The following is a 23,296-nucleotide window of genomic DNA, read 5'->3' as shown; positions in this document are numbered from 1 at the left end:
CTAGCACCCAGAAGAGCTTAGGTTCTACTCGAGATAGACGTTTCTTTAAACGCCCATATCTCACCCAGCCCTCTGGTCTCCACAAGAACACACCATTTCTCCAAACTTCTGACATTCAGAGGAGCTCAGGCTTTATGCACGATTCTGGAGTCTATAGGAATCTAGAAAGAAAGCAAAAGACTGTATTCTATAAAAGTCAAGAGCTCTCCCAAAAAACTGGCTTCCATAATAGCCCACACCCTTCTCAAGATTCTGGATGTGACAAGAGTACAGGTAATGCCCAAGATTCAGGAGTCTCTAGGAGTCCAGACTTTACCCAAGATTCTGGGCCAGAGAAGCGTCCACACCTTGCCTAAGACTCTGGAGTCAACAAGAGCTCAGGCCTTTGCCAGGAATCTGAAGAGCCCAGGCCTTGTGGAAACCCCTCACCTCCATAAGGGCTCAAGTCTTACCTGAGACTCAGGAGACTACAAGAATCCAGGTCTTACCCAAGATTCTTGAGTCTGCAGGAGCCAAGGCCTTACTCAAGATTCTGACCTCCGTAAGTATCCAGGCCCTACCCAAGCCACTGAAGTCAAAAGGAGATGTGGCCTTACCCAAGATACTGGAAATTACAGGAGCTCAGAACATACCCATGACCCTAACTTCCACAAGTACTCGGGAATTAATCGCGATGCTGGCCCCCATAAGGGTCCAGCTCTTACTCAAGACTCTGGCTTATCCAAGAGATCAGGCCTCCATAACAACTCATGCCTTATCCCAAACCCTGGCCTCCACAAGAACCATCTGGAACTGACTCTGTCCAAGTTTTGGGCCCACATCAGACCCGAAAGTCATTTATATCTGAGGCAGTTCCTCGAAAGGAGGATGCTGGGCAGCACATACCATGGACTTCTGTCCCACCCAGTCAGAACTCCTGCTCTCCCAGGGCTCAGGTGGTCTACAATGACCTGCAAACCTTCTCAGAGGTACCTGTACTGATTGAGCTGCAATCATCCTCCCGGCGAGCAGGCAGCCAAGACTGGGTGTACCACCCAATGGATACAGTTCCTCCAGCCTGCCAGAACTATCGCCAGATGTCTACGCCTCCCAAAACCAGCTGGAAGCTCTACTGTCCTGGGTCAGGCACCCGGCTAGGACATGTGGTCTTTGACGCCCGCCAGAGACAGTTCAGAGCAGGCAGGGACAAGTGCGAAGCTCTGTCTCCCAGGCGCCTTCACTGAGAGACATCCAACAACTCACCGGAGACCATCAAGGAGTGGGGATATCAGTGTGTGATGAGCAACTTAGAAAAAGAGGGACAGATATGCATGAGGAATAAAGAGACAAGAGAAGAGTTCTGTGGTTGCTTGAGGACATCCACCCCAGCCCCATCCCACAGGGCCTGATGAGGACATAAATTATCCCTGCTGTCCCTCCATCGCTGTCTAGCTAAATCCGTTATCCCCAAGGCCCGAGAGCTGCACTGTCAATTACAGTAGCCACTAGCCAAATGCCTATTAGAATGTAAATTAATTAAAATTAAGGAAAATTAATTCTGTTAAAAATTAAGTTAAAATGTTAAAAATTCTCTTCCTCAGGGAACAGAATTTCCCTGGCATCCAATTCTGTTCCCTGGTGGTCCAGTTGTTGGGACTTGGCGCTTTCCCTGCTGTGGCTGGGGTTCAATCCCTGGTCGGGGAACTCAGACCCCGCAAGCTTCATGGCTTGGCCAAAAAAAAAAAAAAAATTCTGTTCCTCAGTGCCATGACCTTCTAAGGGCTCAGTAGGCACATGGAGCTAGTGGCTACTGCACTGGACGGCACAGATTTAGAATATTTGCATCATCATGGAAAATGCTATTGCAGAGCAGTGCTTTAGAGTTTAGAGCAATTTTCCTTTCCCTGTCATCCACTCCCAGCATCTTAAAGCTCCCCCAGAGCCTAGAGAACTTTGCTCTTTTTAGGGTGGTTCAGAAGCCACCCTCTGGGGAGGAGGTAAGATGTGGGGCTGGACACCTAATGCCTGATTTCCCCAGACTGTGAGAAAGAGCCCAGGCTTCAGCTTTCCTCATCTGGTCTCTTGGGTCACGACCAGATGTATGGAAACTTGCCTTCTCCATTCTGGGATGTGTTTGGGGCTCTTGGTTACTGAGGGAGAAGAACTCTCTTTGTCAGTCACTAGGAAACCTTGTGTTTTAGGCTCCCCAAATTGAGCGCTGGATTCTGAGGGTCCCCTCCTTCATAGGCCTCTAAATTTTTCGAGGTGTCTCCACTTAATTTTCTTGCCCATGGACTTAGGCCTAGTTCACTGTGGAGACAGACCCCTGGGACAAAGGAATGTAATAATTCCTGGGCTGCCTGCCCGAAGCCTGGCACTGCAACTCGCCACCCGGCCCATGGATGGAGCCTCCCCAGCTGTGCTCACAGCCAGCCCAACCGCAGCCCGCACCCCTTCACGGGACACTTGAACTACTCCCGGGATCCCCACGCGGTGCGGCGCTGGGCAGCCGAATGGGCCGAGATGCTGCCCGTGCGGCGCCCTCTGGCCACGTCCGCCTCCCTCACGGTGCTGGCCGAGGCCTCGTACAAGCGGGCCCCGGCTCCCAGCTCAGCGCTGCTCCTCCGCCCCTCCCAGCCCCTGCCCGACGTCCAGGCTACCGAGAACCCTCCACCTCCGCCCACCTTCATGCCACTCAGCCGGAACCCGGGGGGGCAATGCCAACTACCAGGTGTATGACAGCCTGGAGCAGAAGCGGCAACGGCAGGAGAGCCAAGCACGGGCCAACTCGCTGCTACCTTCCACCTCGGCCTCGAGGCCCTCTCTGCACAGGAGCCAGACTGGGAAAATGAACTGACCAGCGGCAAATGGGGGCGGGGGCGGGGGGGGCAGGGCATGGAGAGTTTAATAAAGAGCGCCAGAGTCCAGGAAACATTGGTGGTCTGTGGCTTGGAAGTGCCACTCCTTCTGCCAGCCTGGGCCCCTGCCCTTGGCTTCCTGCAATAAGAAGCCAGTGTCCCCTTCTTGGCCTGAGGGTCCCCTTGGTTTAGTGGCCACAGTCCTGCCAGCAGGCCCCTCCTGGTACTATACCATGCACTAAGTACATCTGCAGCTGCAGACTCCAAGCCACTGGTCTCTGGGCACCTCCTCTGTGTCTCAGCTCTCCCTGTCCCCAAAGAGCCTCATACAAGAAGCTGCTTCCATCTGGGAGGTTCCACATCTGGGCAGGTCCAGCTCCAGGCCCAGTGAAGGGCATGAAGAAGGCTGAGGCTCTGGACTCCAGCCAGGCCTTCAGCAGGCCTCTGAGGCCGAGGTCTTCCTAGTCTCAAGAGGGGCCAAGAGACGGAATGTGTCATTTGAACAAGTGAGTCAGCGGGTGGTAAGCAAATGAATGACCACTCGAGGGGAGGTGTGCCGGCCACCGGGCCCTGTTTGACTGTCCAGGCTCAGCTTACCTGACCCTGGTTACTAGGGAATGCTACCCTGGGTCCTCCTTTTCATCCCCCTCCCTCACTGTGACCTCACCACCTGCCCCATTATGACCCAGTCTGGCTCCCAGTGACTATGTGGAGGCCAGGGGACCCAGGCAGTCCTTGGACCCCCGGCCGTGGGAGAGCGAGCCCTCTACCGAGCCGAGCCATGCTCTGGCACCATCCCCAGGAAATGCCAGGAGCTAGGAGACTCAATTGCTCCTGATCAGATTAATCTTCCTCAACTTGGGGATGAACGTGGTGACTATGGTCAGGGCAGGATCTGGGCAGCGGAGTTGGGGGAGCCCTGGGGCCTCGAAGGGGCTGAGGTTGGGAGGGCTGCTGGGGTGTGGCCGGACAAGTGTTGGATTTCAGGGCTCACCCTGCTCCTGGTCTCCCCCCTCCCCTGCTTCCCTCAGCTCTGGAGGCATCTGAAGAGTTACTTGCGGGTACTTTTCAATCGTATTTTCCCCAAAGGTGAGTGGGCGCCAGCGTGGGCTCAGGGGATGTGGGCCTGTCCCCTTTCTTCTATCCCTGCCTTGATTCTCAGCCCCTCAGGAACCCAGGCCCTGACCCATCTCGCCTTTCCCCACAGACAAGCAAGCCAGCTGTGTAGGCAGCCATCGCATGTGCATGCGCTGCTCCGTGGATCCCAAGAACCTGTGCTCAAGAGTTTCTTCCCGCTTCCGCCATCGCCCTTCCTGCTCGGGCACCCAAACCACCACCCAAACTCCTGGATACCAGACACAAATGACGAGAATGCTTCTAAGTGCTGCTGGATGCCGCCTCAGTGTGGATGGGCTGGGGCTTCCACGGAGGCTCCACGGGGACTGTGGATGGAGCGGGTAGTGGGAGCTGGGGAGGCCCCTCCGGTCACAGCCTTAAAGTCCCAAGCCACCTTGTACTCCAGGCAGGAGACATCTTCCAAGCTCCAAAGGATGAGCAAGGTGGACGTGGTTCCACTCCGCCTGCCCCAAGACAGCAAGACTAAGACACCAGACTCTGACCCAGCCCAGGTCCCAGCCCGGGGCCCAGACCCGCCCCCCAGTTCAGCCCCCTGCGCATGCTCCTGCCAAGGCCCAGGCCACCTCCTCAGCCCACCCCCCTGGGCACACCCGCCCCCCACCCAGGCCGAGACCTGCTCCCGAGGCCACGCCCATGAGCACACTTCCGCCCAGACCCAGGCCTTCTCCCTAGTGCACCCTACTGGGAACACTCCTGCCAAAGCCCAGACCTTCTCCTCCACCCACCCCTCTGAGCACGCCCCACCTCAGGCCCAGACTTGCTTCACATTCCACTCCCCTGAGCACACCACCCCCCAGGCCCAGACCCCTTCCCCAGCCCTCACCCCTGAGCACAGCCCTGCCCAGGTCCATGGCCCTGAGCATACCTCAGCCCATACCCCAGCCCAGGCCCAAGACCAGGACACCTCACATGCCTCAGCCCAGTCCCTGGGCCAAACTTCTGTCTGCACCCTGACCCATGCTCATCTGACCTATATCCATGCCAACACTCTGGTCCCTCTCCCAACTTCTGCCCCTGCTACTACTCCTGCCCTAGCCCCTACACCAGCCCCTGTCCCGATCTCTGCCACAACCTCTGTCCCAGGGCTGGGCATGGCCCTGACAAACACTCAAGTCCCGTCCACCACCCCTACGCCCATCCTAGGTTCTATTCCCTCTACCTTGTCTGCCTTTAGCCAAGGCCTCTCCTCCGGCCATGTGGTCTACCATGACCGCAGGGTAAAGCAGAACTTATTCCATGTGTGTCTGCCTCAGAACTCTGGGTATTCCAGAAAGAACTTGCTGCTGGATGCCGCCTCAGTGTGGATGGGTTGGTACCCCCTCCAGGCCCCAAGAGGGGCATGGTCTGGTGAGCTCTGGTACAGCAGAGCAAACACTGAAGCAATGTAGTAGGGACAGTGCCAAGTCCTCCACAGGATCCATACTGGGTTACCTGGAGTTGGGGAATATGGAAGGGAAGATCTCAAATGATGCCAAAGACAAATTTGTACAGTCCAAGACCTTCCCTTACTGCAGCTTCCATCCTTGCAGTTCTGAGAAGAGAAACACAGACCCCCAGACTCCAGTCTACCCCACATTCCTGGTGTACTCCAAGGATGCTGCACCTTCTCAACCTTGCTTCCATTCTCCAACCAGTGCCCAGAGCTCACCATGCACCATGCCTCCACCATGCACTCTTTCTCTGCCTCTTGTTTCTCCCAAATCCTTTGTCCTTCAACACAGCAACCACCAGAAGCCCTCCACCTTAATACAACCCACCACCTTTCCCCCAACCTCCAAGTCTCCTCAGTCTGTCCTCTCTTCCCAGGGCCCCATCCCTCCCCAGTTATCCACTACTTCCCAAACCCCAAACCAGCCCCAACCCCCTGAACTTCATGAGAGTCTAGGCCTCAACCAAGGCTCTGTCCTCCAAAGGACCCCAGGCCCTTCAAAAGACTGTAGAGTTTTCAGAAACCCAGGCCTTACCCCAAATCCAAGCCTCCACAAGGACCCAGGCCTTATCCAAGACCCAGGCCTCCATAAGAACCCAGGCCTTACCCGAGACCCAGGTCTCCCCAAGAACCCAGGCCTTGCTCAAGATCCAGGCCTCCACAAGCTTCCAGGCCTTACCCAAGACCCTTACCTCTGCAAGAATCCAAGCCTTTCCCACGACTCTGATCTTCAGAAGACTCCAGTCATTACCCAAGATTCTGGCTCCCAGAAGAGCTTAGGTTCTACTCGAGATAGACGTTTCTTTATACACCTATATCTCACCCAACCCTCTGGTCTCCACGAGAACATACCATTTCTCCAAACTTCTGACATTCAGAGGAGCTCAGGCTTTATGCATTATTCTGAAGTCTATAGGAATCTGGAACGAAAGCAAGAGACTGTACTGTATAAAAGTCAAGAGCTCTCCCAAAAAACTGGCTTCCATAATAGCCCACACCCTTCTCAAGATTCTGGATGTGACAAGAGTACAGGTAATGCCCAAGATTCAGGAGTCTCTAGGAGTCCAGACTTTACCCAAGATTCTGGGCCAGAGAAGCGTCCATACCTTGCCCAAGACTCTGGAGCCAACAAGAGCTCAGGCCTTTGCCAGGAATCTGAAGAGCCCAGGCCTTGTGCAAACCCCTCGCCTCCATAAGGGCTCAAGCCTTACCCGAGACTCAGGAGACTACAAGAATCCAGGTCTTACCCAAGATTCTTGAGTCTGCAGGAGCCAAGGCCTTACTCAAGATTCTGACCTCCGTAAGTATCCAGGCCTTACCGAAGCCACTGAAGTCAAAAGGAGATGTGGCCTTACCCAAGATGCTGGAAATTACAGGAGCTCAGAACATACCCATGTCCCTAACTAACACAAGTACTCAGGAATTAATCGTGATGCTGGCCCCCATAAGGGTCCAGCCCTTACTCAAGACTCTGGCTTATTCAAGAGATCAGGCCTCCATAACAACTCATGCCTTATCCCAAACCCTGGCCTCCACAAGAACCATCTGGAACTGACTCTGTCCAAGTTTTGGGCCCACATCAGACCCGAAAGTCATTTATATCTGAGGCAGTTCCTCGAAAGGAGGATGCTGGGCAGCACATACCATGGACTTCTGTCTCACCCAGTCAGAACTCCTGCTCTCCCAGGGCTCAGGTGGTCTACAATGACCTGCAAATCTTCTCAGAAGTACCTGTACTGATTGAGCTCCAATCACCCTCCCGGCAAGCAGGCAGCCAAGACTGGGTGTACCACAGTTCCTCCAGCCTGCCAGAACTATTGCCAGATGTCTACGCCTCCCAAAACCAGCTGGAAGCCCTACTGTCCTGGGTCAGGCACCCGGCTAGGACATGTGGTCTTTGACGCCCGCCAGAGACAGTTCAGAGCAGGCAGGGACAAGTGCGAAGCTCTGTCTCCCAGGCGCCTTCACTGAGAGACATCCAACAACTCACCGGAGACCATCAAGGAGTGGGGATATCAGTGTGTGATGAGCAACTTAGAAAAAGAGGGGACAGATATGCATGAGGAATAAAGAGACAAGAGAAGTGTTCTGTGGGTGGTTGAGGACATCCACCCCAGCCCAATTCCACAGGACCTGATGAGGACCTAAAGTATCCCTGCTTTCCCTCCATCGCTGTCTAGCTAAATCCGTTATCCCCAAGGCCTGAGAGCTGCACTGTCAATTACAGTAGCCACTAGCCAAATGCCTATTGGAATGTAAATTAGTTAAAATTAAGGAAAATTAATTCTGTTAAAAATTAAGTTAAAATGTTAAAAATTCTCTTCCTCAGGGAACAGAATTTCCCTGGCATCCAATTCTGTTCCCTGGTGGTCCAGTTGTTGGGACTTGGCGCTTTCCCTGCTGTGGCTGGGGTTCAATCCCTGGTCAGGGAACTCAGACCCCGCAAGCTTCATGGCTTGGCCAAAAAAAAAAAAAATTCTGTTCCTCAGTGCCATGACCTTCTAAGGGCTCAGTAGGCACATGGAGCTAGTGGCTACTGCACTGGACGGCACAGATTTAGAACATTTGCATCATCATGGAAAATGCTATTGCAGAGCAGTGCTTTAGAGTTTAGAGCAATTTTCCTTTCCCTGTCACCCACCCCCAGCATCTTAAAGCTCCCCCAGAGACCAGCGAACTTTGCTCTTTTTAGGGTGGTTCAGAAGCCACCCTCTAGGGAGGAGGTAAGATGTGGGGCTGGACACCTAGTGCCTGATTTCCCCAGACTGTGAGAAGAGCCCAGGCTTCAGTTTTCCTCATCTGGTCTCTTGGTTCATGACCAGATGTACGGAAACTTGCCTCCCCCGTTCTGGGCTGTGTTTGGGGCTCTTGGTTACTGAGGAAGAAGACCTCTCTTTGTCAGTGACTAGGAAACCTTGTGTTTTAGGCTCTCCAAATTGAGCCCTGGATTCTGAGGGTCCCCTCCTTCATAGGCCTCTAGATATTTCGAGGTGTCTCCACTTAATTTTCTTGCCCATGGACTTAGGCCTAGTTCACTGGGGAGACAGACCCCTAGGAAAAAGGAATGTTAGAAATCCTGGTCCAGTATGCATTGGTCTAATCTGTGAGCGTGTCTCTGGTGTCCTATCTTTCTGTCCTATTATTCTGAGTCCTAGGTTCATCCTGGACTTAAGCTGTGTCCATGATAGCACTGGTTGCTGAAAGCCATTTCCTTCCCCTGATAATTTTTCATTGCCCTGCCCTAGCCCAGCTGGAGTTTCCTCTGGACTTGATTTTCAGTCCTGATAACTCTTCTGTATACACACATAAACTGCGAGATTCCAAAGTGTTTTCCCTGACACCACTTGTGTGTCTGAGGTGGGCAACACTAATATGTCCCTTCCCTGAGTCAGATGTCCATCCCTGTGTCACTACATGCACGCTATCGGTGTGTTCCTGTCTAACGTTACCACCACCGATTCCAAGGAGATACGTCCCAGCTGGAGAGCCCATTTCCAACAGCTCTCTGGCTGAGCTCTGAACTTGGACAAGTCATGTGCAACCTTTCTAGGCTTGCAGTCTCATCTCTAAACTGAAGTTATAATTGCATGCAAGAACCCTTCTAGATTTAAATGACCAGGGCTCCTCTACTCCCAAGTGAGATGTAGAGTCCCCTATTTCTCTGCATTCCCTAGTGTATGTCCCTCATTATTGTTTGCTATTCAGATCCATCCTATTAGGCCTCTGTTCTAACCCCAAGGAGTGTTTGTGCGCTTTACCTGGCCTTGTAAAGACACAGAATAGTTTATCATAAAGACACAGAATAGTTTATCATAAAGACACAGAATAGCTTACCTCCATAGAAACTACAACTTCCATCAGGCACTACTTCAACGGAACAGGAAAGGATGTGGGGGCGTGGCCCCAACGCCCTGGTAGCTTTGAAGACAAACTACAACTCCCAGGATAGCCACGAGATCTCTGCCCAGCGAAAGGAGTGACTGAACTCTGACTGGAGGCCGGGCTGGTCCGGAACCACCCCCACAGTCTCCAGAAAGGGGCGTGGTTATAATTTAAGGGCGTGGCCTTACAGGCAGCAGGAAGAAGTTACCTGTTGAATCTTCCTATCCATTCTCTTCCCAGCCTTTGTAGCTAACCCTAAGAGGGAAGCTGCAAACCACTAGCCTCTTCTGAAAAAGAGGTAAGGGGACGTAGACAAGGGGCAGCGAAGGAGGCTATTGCATTCCTTAGGAGGGGCCAAACAGCTACTTTCTACCTGCTGAGTCAGGTGAACCGTTCCATGGGGGCGGGGACCAGCATATGAGAAAAAGGCAAGGACGGAGGAGGTATTTATTTGTTCTCTTTCAAGACTAAATTTAGGGCCCTTCGTCTGCAGACCCATTGGCGGACCGTGTCTTGGGAACCCTCTTGGTCTCTGGAAGAGCCAAGAACGGGGGTCAGTTTTCCGCAGCAAAAGGTAAGGCCCGTCTGGGCTTCCTCCCGTTTGTGTATTTCCTAGCCCCCAAACGACAGAGCCATATGGCTTCCGCGGTCTGGGGGAGTGCTCCCTGGTGGGGCCCACCGCCCCCAGCCCCAGCCCGGCCGCTCACAGACATCGACTTCTGCTCTGGGGCGCAGCTGCAAGAACTAACCCAGCTGATCCAGGAGCTGGGTGTGCAGGCGAGCTGGAGTGAAGGTCCCAAGCCAGGACCAGATCTCCTCCAGGCCAAGGACTTTGTTTTCTCTTTGCTTGCTAAGTAACCCTCCCAGCCTTCGGGAACTTGCAGCTCTCAGCTCCGCCTCACCCCGCCCCGGCTCTGGATCACGACTTTACGATCCCTTCTCTTTCCTTAGGTCTCGTTCACCGCCGGGACCCTCGCTTTCCTCCTCAGGCAGAGCTCCTGCTGCTTCATTGCGGGATTCGCGAGGGCTCCCTGGATCTGGGGCCTGCGCCTCTAGGTCCCTACGCTCAGGGACCTCACTACGACGCCGGCTTCACACTCCTGGTGCCCGTGCTTTCGCTAGATGGCACTGGGCAGGAGCTGCAACCGGACGTGGGATCGTGTTACACATGGCTCTTCCTCCCAGAGCAGGTACGCGGAACCTCGGTCCGGGAGGCATGGCAGGATTGCCTAGGACCCCCACTCCCAGGAGGACGTGATTCGATCCACCCAGCCCAAAGCAAAGAAACTCCCAAGGATCCGCAAATCTCCGTGGACCAGCTACATGTCACTGAGCCTGAGGCACACGAGTCTTTGGAAAACTCACCTAGTAATGTTTCAGTGCCAGAGTTGCCTCAACAAGACGTAACCGACGTTGGCTTTCCCTCACCACTGAAAAAAACGAATGGTGACGTCACCAAAGCAACCGACGTTAGCCCAGTGCCACAGCCGTTGGCGGCTCCGGAGGCATGGCCCACATTGTGCCCCGCCCAGGTGGCTGCCTGGTTCTCTGTTTCGCTGGCTGCGGTCACTGAGTCCCCGTTTCCGGTTCCGGGTGCCCCGCGCTTGGTCCACGCAGCCCGCCACGCGGGGCTCACCACCATCCTCCTGGGTACGACCGGGCCCCCGCGCCGCCTCCTGCTTTTCGACTTGATCCCCGTGGTGTCTGTGGCCGGCTGGCCCCAGGGGCCTCGGAGCCACTCGTGGGCCGGCCCGCTGGCCTCGGAGTCGTCTTCCTTCTACCTGGTGCCCGGCGGCGGCGGCGGCGGCGGCACAGAGCGGCCGGACGCCTCCGGCTGGCAGCTCTGCTTCGCCCGCCAAGAGCTGGCGCTCAAGACGCGCATATCCGTTCCCCTGCTGCAAGCGCACGCGGCGGCTCAGGCGCTGCTGCGCCCTCTGGTGGCCAGGACTAGGGTCGCGGCGCCCTACCTCCTGCGGACGTTGCTCTACGGGGCGTGTGAGCGGCTGCCCGCGCCCTCTCTGGCGCGAGCCGAGAACGCGGGCGCCTGCTGCCTCGGGCTGCTGGATGAGCTGGGCCGGGTGCTCGAGGCCGGGACGCTGCCCCACTATTTTCTGAGTGGCCAGAAGCTCCGTGCGGGGTACGGCTCCGCTTCGCTGCTCGGGGCGTTGGCCCTGCTTCGCAGGGACCCTGCCCGCGCCCTGCGCGCCGCTGTGGAAGAGGCCAAGGCTGCACGCAAGGGGGGCGGCTTAGCCGGCGTGGGAGGCGGGGCCCATTAAAGGCGCTGTTCCTACTAACCTGGAATGTGCGTCTGTTGGCCAGCGGGTTGTGGAGGGGACTGCTCTCCCCTCACCTGGGAGACAGGCTGAGCCCTTTGGGCCTGAAGAGCCCGTTCTAGAAGGCCTCCTCGTCGGTTCCTCCGCTTCCTCCCACCCTCCTCCCGCCCCATCCCTGGCACAGGTCGTTCCATTCTGGCCTCTCCACTTTCCAAATCTGTGGCCAGCACCCCTCCCACTCCGGTGCAGCCTCTGGCATCCATCTCCCGCCTGTTCTTATGGTCTTTTCTCTTCGGAGTCAATAGGGATGGGGGTAATATATTTGCTGAAAGAACGTGTAAAGGAGAAAGGTATGGAGACCAGGGACTGACCAATTTGTCTCACACAAAAGCAGAGACATTAAGGAGGCCGGATTTCACCCCAGGCTAGACCTCACCACCACCGCTATCTCTTCAGTTATTCCCCCCACCTTCCTCATCCAGTTCTGTCCTCCATCCCGGGCAGTAGGGTCCCTTTCTCCATTCTCGGGGCATCCGCCATTCCATCTATCTAAGCCCAACCTCTCCCCCCATCCAGAGTTCCATTCAGTGAAGTCGCCTCCTTGTCCCTCCTCCTCTGAACCCGGAGACATGCGAGACATGCGGCCTTGCCTCGGCTCCGCCTGTCTCTAAGACCGTCGCCACTCCCTGCCTCCAAGGAACCCCGGGGTTCCGCCCGCCCAGCTTCACCTCCCCCTCTTTCCCGGCGTCTCCGCCTCCTGCCCCGCCCCCGGACCGGCTCTCGGGGGAGGGGAAGCCGCTGTCGCTGCCGCCGCCTCAGCTTCCCACAGCCGCTACCGCTGCCGCCGCTGCCGCCGCTCCGCTTGGTCCAGCCGCCAGGCCCAGTGCTCACTTCGCCAGACCAGGGCTCTCTGCGGAGACACTCTCACTCCTTCCTGGGGTCCGGGACGTCTAGCCGGGCGTGGGGGGAAGCTCCGCTTGTGGGGTACAGGGAGGGAGGAGCCTGGAACCGGAGCCAGCGCCAGCCGTCCCCGGATCGACAAGAGAGGACAGGTTGAGGGGCGTCGGGGAAGGAAGAGGGGGCGTTATAGGCAGTCCCAGGGAGGACAAGGAAGCCCTGTCGCAGAAAGCTCTGATGCGCTCTGACTTATAGCGGGTCTGTTCACATTTGGGGACCCGTGACAACGTGGGTGCACTCCTCTCTCGGGGGGGCTGGTTGGATTGGAGGGCGTGGGATCTAAACAGCACCAGCTGTCCCCGAGGAAATTAGGGGCTGCCAGAAAAAAAGAAAAAAGCCAAAAACCTATGCTCCTTATTCCGAGGTGACACAGGGCCCTCCAGACAACCACCTGGTGTAACCACTAGGAAGGGCGGATTTGGAGGTGACTTCAAAAGGAGTGGATGGTAACAAGGTGAGGAAAGGGGCTCAGCAGCTGGAATGCTGTGCCACTAGAAATGGGGGTGACTTGGTAAAAAGCGGTATCGTCCAGAGACAGGGTCTGGGAACCTCTTCTTGCTGATTGGCGACAGTCTGGATATTTCAAGGCATACTTTTTTGGGGATTTCAGTGAAAAAAGTGGGGGATTCTTCAATTAGAGGGTAGCAAAAGAAAAGACACCAAGGTTGGGTTCTTCCTAGACACTGGCAGCACCCCAGCAGGGGTGGGGTGAGCTAATATCCCCAAAGCTAAGGACCCACACCCTTAAAATTACAAGAGTGGCTTTGGCAGGAGTGCACGGCCCGGAAATAGGGTGGAAAGGTGCCTGGGGATATTGGAACCACATCCTGGAAACTTTGAGGGTCTTGGCTTTGGGATAGTGTTAGTGGGGGACAGGGACACTGGAGATCAGAGAAGGGGGAGTTTTCTGTGGGGGGCAAAGGTCGAGGGTGGGGTCAACTGAGAGGTACATAGGCTGCTGGGTCTGGCGAAGCTAGCAAGAGGCCCAAGGGTGGGAGCTGGTGCCTGGGGTGGGGGTCGTCTAGGGCTTATCCTCAGGTCCCGTGGGTGAGGCGGCGAGTCGGACCGCAGAGTCAAGAGCATGTCCTGGTGAGCTAGCGGGCTTCTCCGGGGTGGCCCAGCGCGCTCCGGGAGCCTGCCGGTTTTGGGGTGTCTCCTCCCGGGGCGCCATGGCGGCACTGGCCAGCAGCCTGATCCGGCAGAAGCGGGAGGTCCACGAGCCCGGGGGCAGCCGGCCCGTGTCGGCGCAGCGGCGCGTGTGTCCCCGCGGCACCAAGTCCCTTTGCCAGAAGCAGCTCCTCATCCTGCTGTCCAAGGTGCAACTGTGCGGGGGAGGTCGGCGCGCGCGACCGGACCGCTGCCCGGGTGAGTGGCTGGGGTGGGGTCTCCGGGCCGGGGGTCTCTCTGCCTGGGAGGTTGAGGCCAGGGACTTGGAAGAGTGGGGCCCGACTGACGGGGACTGCCCGAAAGTGAAAGGGGGTGGGCCTGGACCACAAACCCTCGGCCAGACGATGCCTCAGTTTCCGTTGTCTCGCGTCCATAACCCCGAGTCTCCTCGCTTTTGAGGGCAAGGGGAAGGCTTGAGGGGCTAAGCCTGGTGCCCCGAAGCCTGGAAGCTCCCGCTCGCCCCCCCCTCCCAACACAGGAGTCCCCACCCCCACCATCCTCTGACTACGTGCCCTCTCTCTCAATGAGATATTCTTTCAATGCCGAGCGGAGGGGCCTGGGGGTTCCGGAAGCCTGGGTTACCCCGAGGGTTTCTGCGGCTCCGGAAGCCCCGCCCCCGCCCCGGTTCTCCCGCTCCTCCGAGCCTTGGCTCCGTTCCTCCTCGCCGAGCTTGCCTGGCTCGGTACCAATCTCCCCAGCTCTCCCCCGGGTGTCCTTGCAGCTACCTCGCGAGTCCGCCCCTCTGTGCGCTCTCCTCCCGTGACGTGCACTTCAAGAAGGGAGCTGGGCACTCCCCAATGACCGCCTACGCGGCTCAGAAATCGGGCCCCACGGGCTCAGGAGACCCTCTGCCGCGAGGAACTCAGACACACTACACGGCTGGATACCCGCACGGAGACTGGCGGTCGTACCACCTACGAGGGGGTACCGGGAACTCGGCCGCAAGCGCCAGGCAAAGAGAGTTGTGAAGGTTAGCCTGTGGTCCCCGTCCCCGTGCGACAGGCGGGAAGTCCCTCTGGCCTCGCTCCCGTCCGCTCTCAGCTCCCCTAGGGGGAGACCCTCCCACCCCGCCGCTGGCGTCCTCCTCCCCCCGCCGCCGGCCCTCCGCAGTGGTAGGTCAGCAGCCCACCCTTTGTGTGGGACCCAGCCCCACGTGAGTCAGCCTGCCTCACCAGCTCCCTGGCCCCCTCCCCCATTTCCTTGGTTTAGTTACGAATATCCCCCATCCCAGGCGGGTTACCTGGCTGAAGGGGAGAGGCTGAGCCTCAGGGAGGGCTGGGCCCCCGCGAGCCAGCAGACAGACAGACAGACAGACAGATGGGTCAGTGTCAGACAGGCTGGCGGTGGGCCAAGGCGAGGCCCGCGCGAAGCGAGCGGCAGCTGCAGCAGCAGGTGCTGAGTCAGCGTCAGGTCCAGTCCCACCGCCACTCCTGAGGGTGCGACCCTACCCTGGGGTCACCTTAATGCCCCCCACATTCGCAAACACACTGCCCTTTCAGCAGCTCTGCCTGTCTCCCTCTGTCCTCTGCGTTTCCATATATCTCTCCCTTTCCTCTTCCTTCTTCTCCCCTCCCCCCATTCTGGTTGAGCTGTAGAGTAGGAATTAAGCCTTTAAATAAATTTCAATCAATTAAACTGAAAGCTGGTTAGAGGAAGCAGAAGGGACCCACACCCCAGCATCCTCTGGAGTCAAAGAGAGGTGGGAGAGAGCTTGCTTAGAGGGTCAGGGAGCTGGGGCCCTGGGACCCTCTTCCTTCCCTCCATCCTCCTTTCTTTCTCTCCTCTGATCCCGCCAAGTGTAGCAATGTTTCTGGGAACAGAGATGTCATGTTCCAAGATGAATGTCTCTCTCTCCAGAGCCTCAGCTCAAAGGCATCGTCACCAAACTGTTCTGCCGCCAGGGTTTTTACCTCCAGGCGAATCCCGATGGGAGCATCCAGGGCACCCCAGAGGACACCAGCTCTTTCAGTGAGAGGGGAATCCAGCTACTGGGTGGGAAGGGGGAGCACAGGCATAGGAGATGACCGTCCTATTGTGGCTTCAGGTTCTGTTGTTTTCAGTCTGGCTCTTTGACCCCGCAAAGGAAGAAGTAGAACTAGGACCATAATTGAGGGGGGGCTCAGATGGGGATTGGAGGCTTGGGGTACCGATACCCCTTCTCTCCACCCCCAGCCCACTTCAACCTGATCCCTGTGGGGCTCTGTGTAGTCACCATCCAGAGTGCCAAGCTGGGTCACTACGTGGCCATGAATGCTGAGGGGCTGCTCTACAGCTCGGTGAGACAAGGGGGCAGAGTGGCCTGGAGTCAGGGGACTCCCCTAGCTACAACCTTCCCAGCTACAGATATTTTGCAACTCAGGGATTCCTCTCCCTCCAGCTTTTGCCGACACCCTGTCCTCACTGCCCGCTCCCAAGCACCTCCTGTAGCCTCCCTCCAATCCCTTCTCCTCCAATAGCCTCCTAAATACCCCCAGGCTCTTTGAATGTCCAACTCTTTCAACCTTTTAGGACCCCTGTGTCTTCTCCAACCTCCTCTAGACCTCATTATTACTCACTTCCCCAGAGTCATTCAGGATGCTGGGGAAGGATTCAGGAACTCCTCCAAGCAGAAATTCCCTCCAGGTGCCCTGGATGGTGAGAGGTTGGGAGTAGAGCAGAGAGAAGTTATCTTCTTATCCCAGGCCCCCAGAAGTCTAGTTCCCGGCCCTCGGGGGGCCACCAGACTCTTCCTCATCCTCCCTTTCTCCCAGTTCCTGTGTGGACTCAGAAGTTGGCTCTGCCAGTCTCAAACATATGGATTATATCCTGCCTTGTTCTTCCCAGGGCTCCCTTCTGTTCAGTGATGTGTCTTTTTGTGTTTCTGTCTGTGTGTGCCTTTCTGGGTCTTTGTCTCCTCAGCCACATTTCACAGCTGAGTGACGCTTTAAGGAGTGCGTCTTTGAGAATTACTATGTCCTGTACGCCTCTGCTCTCTATCGCCAGCGTCGTTCTGGCCGGGCCTGGTACATGGGCCTGGACAAGGAGGGCCGAGTCATGAAGGGAAATCGAGTCAAGAAGACCAAGGCAGCCGCCCACTTCGTGCCCAAGCTCCTGGAGGGTGAGTATGGACCCCCAGGGAAGAGGTGGACCACATGGGACGGTATTGACCTTGACATGGACATTTAGTGACACACAGCTAAGGGGCTGTAAGTGTTTTAAGAGGACACATGCTATGACAGATCAATCCAGGAAGGCTTTGGCCTTTGGAGGTTTGGGAAGCTCTCCTTCTGTGGGTTCCCAGCGGAGCAGTGTAGGGGAAGGGAGCCCTTCCGAATGATCACATGTGACAGTTTTTCCAAATGTTTAACTATTACATTACATAGCTTGCTGGTTTTCCAGCCCCCTATAGTAGTTACTTCCCTGCCTGCCACTCAGCCCCAAAGCCAAAACCACACATTTTATTCTTTGGGTAGCACAGCACCCCACTGCTAGGTACTAGTTTCCATATTGGTCAGCTTTCACTACCATAACAACCCCCCCAACTCATTCCCCAAATCGGTGGCTTATAACAAGAAACATTCCTTTTTGCTCTCAAGTCTGCAGGTCAGTTGCATCTCTGTTCCAACCTGTGGGTCAGGTCCTTGCCCCATGTCTTCCCACTCCTGGGCTCAGGCTAAAGGAACAGCTCTTGTTTAGGATATGTCATTCTCCTGGCAGAGGATCCAGGAAAAAGAAACTTGCAATGCTTTTAAAGCTTCTGCTAAGCTATGACACATGTCCTATCTGCTCACATTCTGTTGGCTCAAGGAAGTTACATGGCCAAGCACAAAGCCAGTGATGTAGGGCAATACATTCTGAATCATTTTAAACAAGAATAGAGTCTCTCACAGATATCAAGGAGCTCTTGATACATTCTTATATAATCCTTTGTTAGGATGTGGATTGCCATATAGTCTACGATTTGTAGCTTATTTTCTTTCTTTTTTCTTTCTTTCTTTCTTTATTTGGCTGCGCTGGTCTTAGTTGCAGCATGCAGGATCTAGTTCCCTGACCAGGGATCGAACCCAGGCCTGCTGCACTGGGAGCGTGGAGTCTTAACCACTGAACCACCAGGGAAGTACCTGTAGCTTATTTTCAAGTTGTCTTTTTAAGAAAGAAAACTCTTAATTGTAATACAGAAAATGTATCATTCTTTTCTTTTAGAGTCAACATTTTTGTATCTTGTTTAAGAAATCTTTCCCTTCCCCAAAGTTCAAAAGATATTTCTATTAAAGTTTTCTATTAAAATTTTCAGGGGCGTATTTTTTTTTAAAGAAGATGTTGGGGGTAGGAGTTTATTAATTAATTTATTTATTTTGGCTGTGTTGGGTCTTCGTTTCTGTGTGAGGGCTTTCTCTAGTTGAGGCAAGCGGGGACCATCTTCACCGCAGTGCGCGGGCCTCTCACTGTCGCAGCCTCTCTTGTTGCGGAGCACAGGCTCCAGACGCGCAGGCTCAGTAGTTGTGGCTCACGGGCCTAGTTGCTCCGCGGCACGTGGGATCCTTCCAGACCAGGGATCGAACCCGTGTCCCCTGCATTAGCAGGCAGACTCTCAACCACTGTGCCACCAGGGAAGCCCCAGGGGCGTATTTTTAACATTTAACCATCTGCAGTTGATTTTTGCATATGGTGTAACGTAAGCATCCAATTTAATCTTCTCTTCCATATGGACTGCCATTTTTCCAGGCCTAATTTTTGAATTGATGTGACGTACAAGCCATATCACATACCATAACATCATACATACGTGGTTCTGTTTATGGACTTTCTTTTTATTGGTCACCTACTTTATCACTGCATTGACCGTAATGAGCCATGGTATCTGGTTAAGAAAGGCTCCCCTCTCTTTTTTTTGTTGTTTTTTTGTGTTTCAACCAGAAGTGTTCTGGCTATTTTCACCCTTTTACTCTTTTATGTCAAGTTTGGAGCCATTTCAATCAAGTCCCAGGAAAATCTCTGTTGGGTACCAGTCTGTGCTCTTTACACGGCCAGCTCATTGAACCCTCACCACTACCTGATGAAGGTCAGTGTTATTTTCCTCATACTACAGCTGAGATGCACAGAGATGGACTGCTGGCACACAGCTGCAAAGCAGTAGCTCTTCTGCATGCCCCCAGCACCCAGCTCACCCAGGCAGCACAGTGGATACACTGATAAACCTGAGACCACAAAGCCTGGGTCATCTGCAGAGTCACTAGCAGTGCATGCTGTCACTTTGCTGAGGATCCCTGGTGACAGCAGAAACCATGCATGTTTCTAAGTTGACCATCTAAGTTTCTAAGTTGACCAACTAAGTCAGTTCATTCTCATTGACTGAAAAACAAAACAAAAAACAAACAGGAAACTGACCCCTGGAGATAGTTCATATTGAAAAAGAAGGCAGGCTGGCAGTGGGTCTCCATAATAGAGGGGAAGATGTGTGTGTGTGTATGTGTGTGTGCGTGCGTGTGTGTTGGTATTCACATCAGAGCAAATGACTAGTATCTGGATTGTCTCATCAATTCCATATTTCAGTTCTTGAAAGAGCAGGTAATCTTATTACTAAGAAGATTAAGTCACTCAAGTTCTCTATCCTCTTAGTTCATGGGAGTGCTATTTAAGACCCTTCATTTGCAAGGTTATTTTGAGCAAAATCTATGTAGAGCAAGTGGCCCTCCATACTGGGTCAGCAGCTTCAACGTCACTTGGCAGCTTGATAAAATGCAAATTCCTGGGCCCCACTCCAGTCCTACTGAGTCTTATCACAGGGTGTGAGGCCCAGTAACCTCTGTATCAACAAGAAACCCCCTCCAGGTGATTCTGGCGCTCCTGAAGGTTGAGGACCTCTGGTGTAGGGCATCCACCACAGCACCCAAAGCGGTCAGTTTTCAGTGAATGCTAACAAGTTCGGTCAAAGGTCACAGAGCTAGTTCATGGAAAGCCTAGACCTTACTTGGTCTCTGGCCCTACTGAATAACTTTTTTCACCAACTGGAGTCTTATCTCCAAGGATCAAGAGCTGCAAGGTCAGATATTTGTATTAAATAGATCACCTGAAAATATTCAAGTTTAGGGCTTGGAAGAATAACAGAGGTGAGCCTTAGGCCTGTGAAGCACCATGGACAATTCTTAGCTTGTCATTTAAGACTCTTGTAGGTTGAGGCTGGGAGGCTGACCAAGTCCAATGTACACATGGCATTCTTAGAGATGCACATGTCTGTGTATACAGCCCCTCGAACATAGGAGTTGCTAAGGGTCCATTATCCGCGAGTGGGTTAAATCTTTACTGCAGTTGTCAGGCTGGCTTACATTGGGTTTTTTATATTACAGATAGCTTTGGGAACAGAAATCTTTATTATAACAACATTAAAGTAAACAAACAAAAAACCAAATCAATAATAGTCATATCTCTCTCAAAGAACTGTTCGTTTCTCACTTTCCATTGTTTAGCTCTTTGTAGACAAATCTTCATCTCATCCCATCCACAGTGAACTCCCAGTTTTGTGCTCTTCTTTTTCACTGACTTTATCGTAAATATTTTCTGTGATGTTCCCTATTCTTCATAATTGTCATTGTGATGTGGCTGGAAAAGATTGCCTCAAACTGAGATAACGGGATTTAATTGTAGATATTTATCTGGCTACCACTATTTCCTAAGTAACTATGTTGTGGCTACTTTTCTATAAGTCAAATTTTCTTCTTGTTGATGTTTTTCTTTAGATTAACTTCCTAGAAGTGGAATTACAGCAAAAGAGAGTATAAACACATCTGACTACTGGAGCGATAAGAAAGATGTTTCCCAAAAAAGCGACCATTTCTTTGTTAGTGGCAATGTATAAAGACGCTTGTTTTATAAAAAGTAGTCCTCAGCATTGGATGTCATTATTCAACTCCCCTCCAACTTTTTTTTTTTTTTGCCAGTTTAGTGAGCATGTAAGTTTACCCTGTTATCGTTGCAATTTTCCTTTTTGTAAATCCTATATCCCTTCTTCCTTCCAAAGACATCTGGTCAAACGGGCTTCAGAGAGAACTCATTTCAATTAGGGTGTACGTGTATGTGTGTGCATGCTGTGTAGCTATGGTTCTTTGTATCTGGATACATATAAGAGTCCGAGTATCTGACCGTCTCTGTGTGTGCATCCGCTTCCATGTTTATGCCTCAAAGAACAGACGTGTTGTGGAGTGTATATGTCTGGGGTTCTGCTGCGGACCTTGTTTCTGAGAATGTATTCCTTGGAGTATGCTCATGTGTATGTGTGAATAAATTGTAGCGTGGAATCGTGGAGGAGACGCAAGTAATGAAATCAAACACAGACCACTTGTGGCTTAACACAGTTCTCTCATCTGTACCTTCCCGCATAGCTCTGCTAACATAGGGAACCAATTAATGAATTCCAAATAACAGTGAAATGTTTAGAAGAGTTGGGACGATTTGGAAAAAAGTGGACAGATCCTACAAGCCTCTAGTTTTCATGCAGAAAATAAATAAAGCTTCAGTGGGCTGGGACTTTGAAAACCATTTATCAAATGAGTGATACTGGGCAGTGATACATACCACCAACAAAAACCCCCGCCCATGCCTCCATGCTCTGTTCTCTCAGTCTAAAATGAAGATCGGAGCAAAGGATGCTTGTGAAAGTTAAATAAGATGATGCTCATAGAAGGTGCTCAGAAGACGTGGTCCCCTGTAGGAAAAGGAGTGGAGGGGACCCAAGTCCCAGGCCTAGGGCCCCAGTCTCTTCTCAGACTCTGAAATAGACAATGACGATTCCTAATTGTAAGTGTTGCCAAAGGTCTTCCCAAAATACTTTAACCAGAGCTAAAAATCTTACACGTCATTGCTAAATACATGTAGTTTGGAGGTAGACCAAACTCTTCAAACCATGGGGTTTATGATGAAAAGATAGTCAAAGGTCCTCATGGGGTAGAGGGAGCTGGAAATCACTGACACAAATCTGTAGATTTCAAACTTCTAAAAAAAACCAATAGAACCACCCACCCCCAACCCTGTCAACACACACACACACTTTTATCCAAACAACTTTTACGGGGAACCCCAAGCTATGAAACAGATGGGGGCAGGGGCAGAGGCAGAGGATAGGTGGGCCTGCCTACTCCTCTCTGGAATCTGACGAGGGGCTCCTGGGGCACGTCCACACACCCTGGAGCCCCCCAGGTGAAAACCATGCATCTAGATAACCCCAGAGTCCCAGCCAGCACTGCGACTCTCTAAGGCTAAACCGCAGTTTCCAAGCAGTAACAGACCGGCTAATGTTTTCTGAGAGCTTCCTATAATCCAGGATCTGTGCTTAGCTCCTGACACATGCTATCTTATATTGGCCTCACATGTTCTCCAGGAGGAAGACCCTAGTAGTACTCTTAGGATCCCCATTCTCAGCTGAGGAAGGTAAGGCCCGATGCAAGGATACTGGGCATTATAAGAAAAGTGTCCAAGTTCATTCAGTTTGAACATCATGGAGCCAAGAAGCAAACCTAGATAGTCTGGGTCTCGAATCTGTGTTCTTAACCCAGCCTGTAAAGCCTCCCAGTTTTGAGGGGTAAGTAGCATCTTTGTGAGTTAAAGTTTCCAATTCCCCATCAATTGACATTGTAACACCATTTTTAGTTTTGGGTTTTTTTTTGTTTGCTTGTTTTGTTTTCTTTTGCTTTGTTTTTAAGAAGAGGTATGGGAGTGACCCCCAATTCACCTCAATCTCTTATCTAAAAGAGATTGTGATCAGGCCAAAAGAGTAGAGCTCAGAGTTACTGTCTAACTTGAGGATCAAGCCATTGACTTTGACAGCAACCATGGCTGCTGGGAAGATTGTTCCTGCAAGTATTTTTTGATGACAGGACAAGGTGGGAATGGAAACAGAGAGTAGTATCTGATACCTCTCAGGGCTTTAAAACCCACCTTATTGGAGTCCCCTGGTGGCACAGTGGTTAAGAATCCATCTGCCAGTGTAGGGGACACGGGTTCGAGCCCTGGTCCGGGAAGATCCCACATGCTGTGGAGTAACTAAGCCCGTGCACCACAACTACTGAGCCTACGCTCTAGAGCCTGCGAGCCAAAACTGCTGAGCCCACGTGCTGCAACTACTGAAGCCCATGCGCCTGGAGCCCATGCTCTGCAACGAGAGAAGCCACCACAATAAGCCCATGCAACACAACGAAGTGTAGCCCCCGCTCGCATGCAGCAATGAAGACCCAACGCAGCCCAAAATCAATCAATCAAAAAAAAAAAAAAAAAAACAACCTCCCCTTATTTACCAGGCACTACACTCCAGTGAAGTAGACAGGATTATCCCCATTTCATGATGGCAAAACTGAAGCTCAGAGAAAATCTGCTGGAGATCCCCTAGGTCAGAAGCGTCAGAGCCTGGATTTGAACCCAGCACTCTCTGACCTTCCATCACTCTACACGAGACCTTGGGAAGAGTGGGTCCTTGCCCTTCTTCAGAGCCTTCCTCAAAGCCTTCCTTCTTTGCCTACTTCCACCATAGCCCTTGTCACCAGCCATGCCAATACTTGTTGCCACTTCTGCCTCTTTTACTACCCAGAGAGCCTTGGTGGTAGAGTGTGAGTACACACAGGGCCCTCTGTGAAGGTCTGCTAGGG

The 23,296-nt window shown here is 53.2% G+C and overlaps 2 protein-coding genes and 1 pseudogene across 2 annotated transcripts; all 3 read left to right on the top strand.

Moving 5' to 3' along the window:
• Positions 1-2,502: 2,502 nt before the first annotated feature.
• LOC132414881 (uncharacterized protein SPEM3-like) lies at positions 2,503-7,429 on the top strand. Its single transcript, XM_069540110.1, is given in 12 exon segments — positions 2,503-2,712; positions 3,557-3,663; positions 3,665-3,719; positions 3,869-3,926; positions 4,045-4,146; positions 4,149-5,254; positions 5,286-6,003; positions 6,040-6,559; positions 6,561-6,943; positions 6,946-7,192; positions 7,194-7,392; positions 7,394-7,429. Coding segments are annotated over 12 exon segments (3,741 nt in total).
• A 2,415-nt stretch (positions 7,430-9,844) lies between these two features.
• On the top strand, positions 9,845-11,570 carry LOC132415044 (transmembrane protein 102-like). The gene is made up of 2 exons (XM_059998116.1): positions 9,845-10,131; positions 10,233-11,570. Exons 1-2 carry the CDS (start codon positions 9,922-9,924, stop codon positions 11,559-11,561), a joined length of 1,539 nt encoding a protein of 512 aa, XP_059854099.1. The 5' UTR covers positions 9,845-9,921; the 3' UTR covers positions 11,562-11,570.
• A 2,034-nt stretch (positions 11,571-13,604) lies between these two features.
• On the top strand, positions 13,605-20,816 carry LOC132415043 (fibroblast growth factor 11-like; annotated as a pseudogene).
• Positions 20,817-23,296: the final 2,480 nt, after the last annotated feature.

Source organism: Delphinus delphis, chromosome 19, assembly GCF_949987515.2.
Source record: "Delphinus delphis chromosome 19, mDelDel1.2, whole genome shotgun sequence".
Lineage (NCBI taxonomy): Eukaryota > Metazoa > Chordata > Mammalia > Artiodactyla > Delphinidae > Delphinus > Delphinus delphis.
Note: the sequence above shows the minus strand (reverse complement) of the source record. Positions and strands in the feature narration are given on the sequence as shown.

Bases quoted from the DNA above. Each gene is read 5' to 3' on its own strand.
- LOC132415044 (XM_059998116.1), top strand. From the start codon at position 9,922: ATGGCTTCCGCGGTCTGGGGGAGTGCTCCCTGGTGGGGCCCACCGCCC. The intron at 10,132-10,232 runs CTTGCTAAGTAA...CCTTCTCTTTCC, and splicing joins AGGACTTTGTTTTCTCTTTG to TTAGGTCTCGTTCACCGCCG.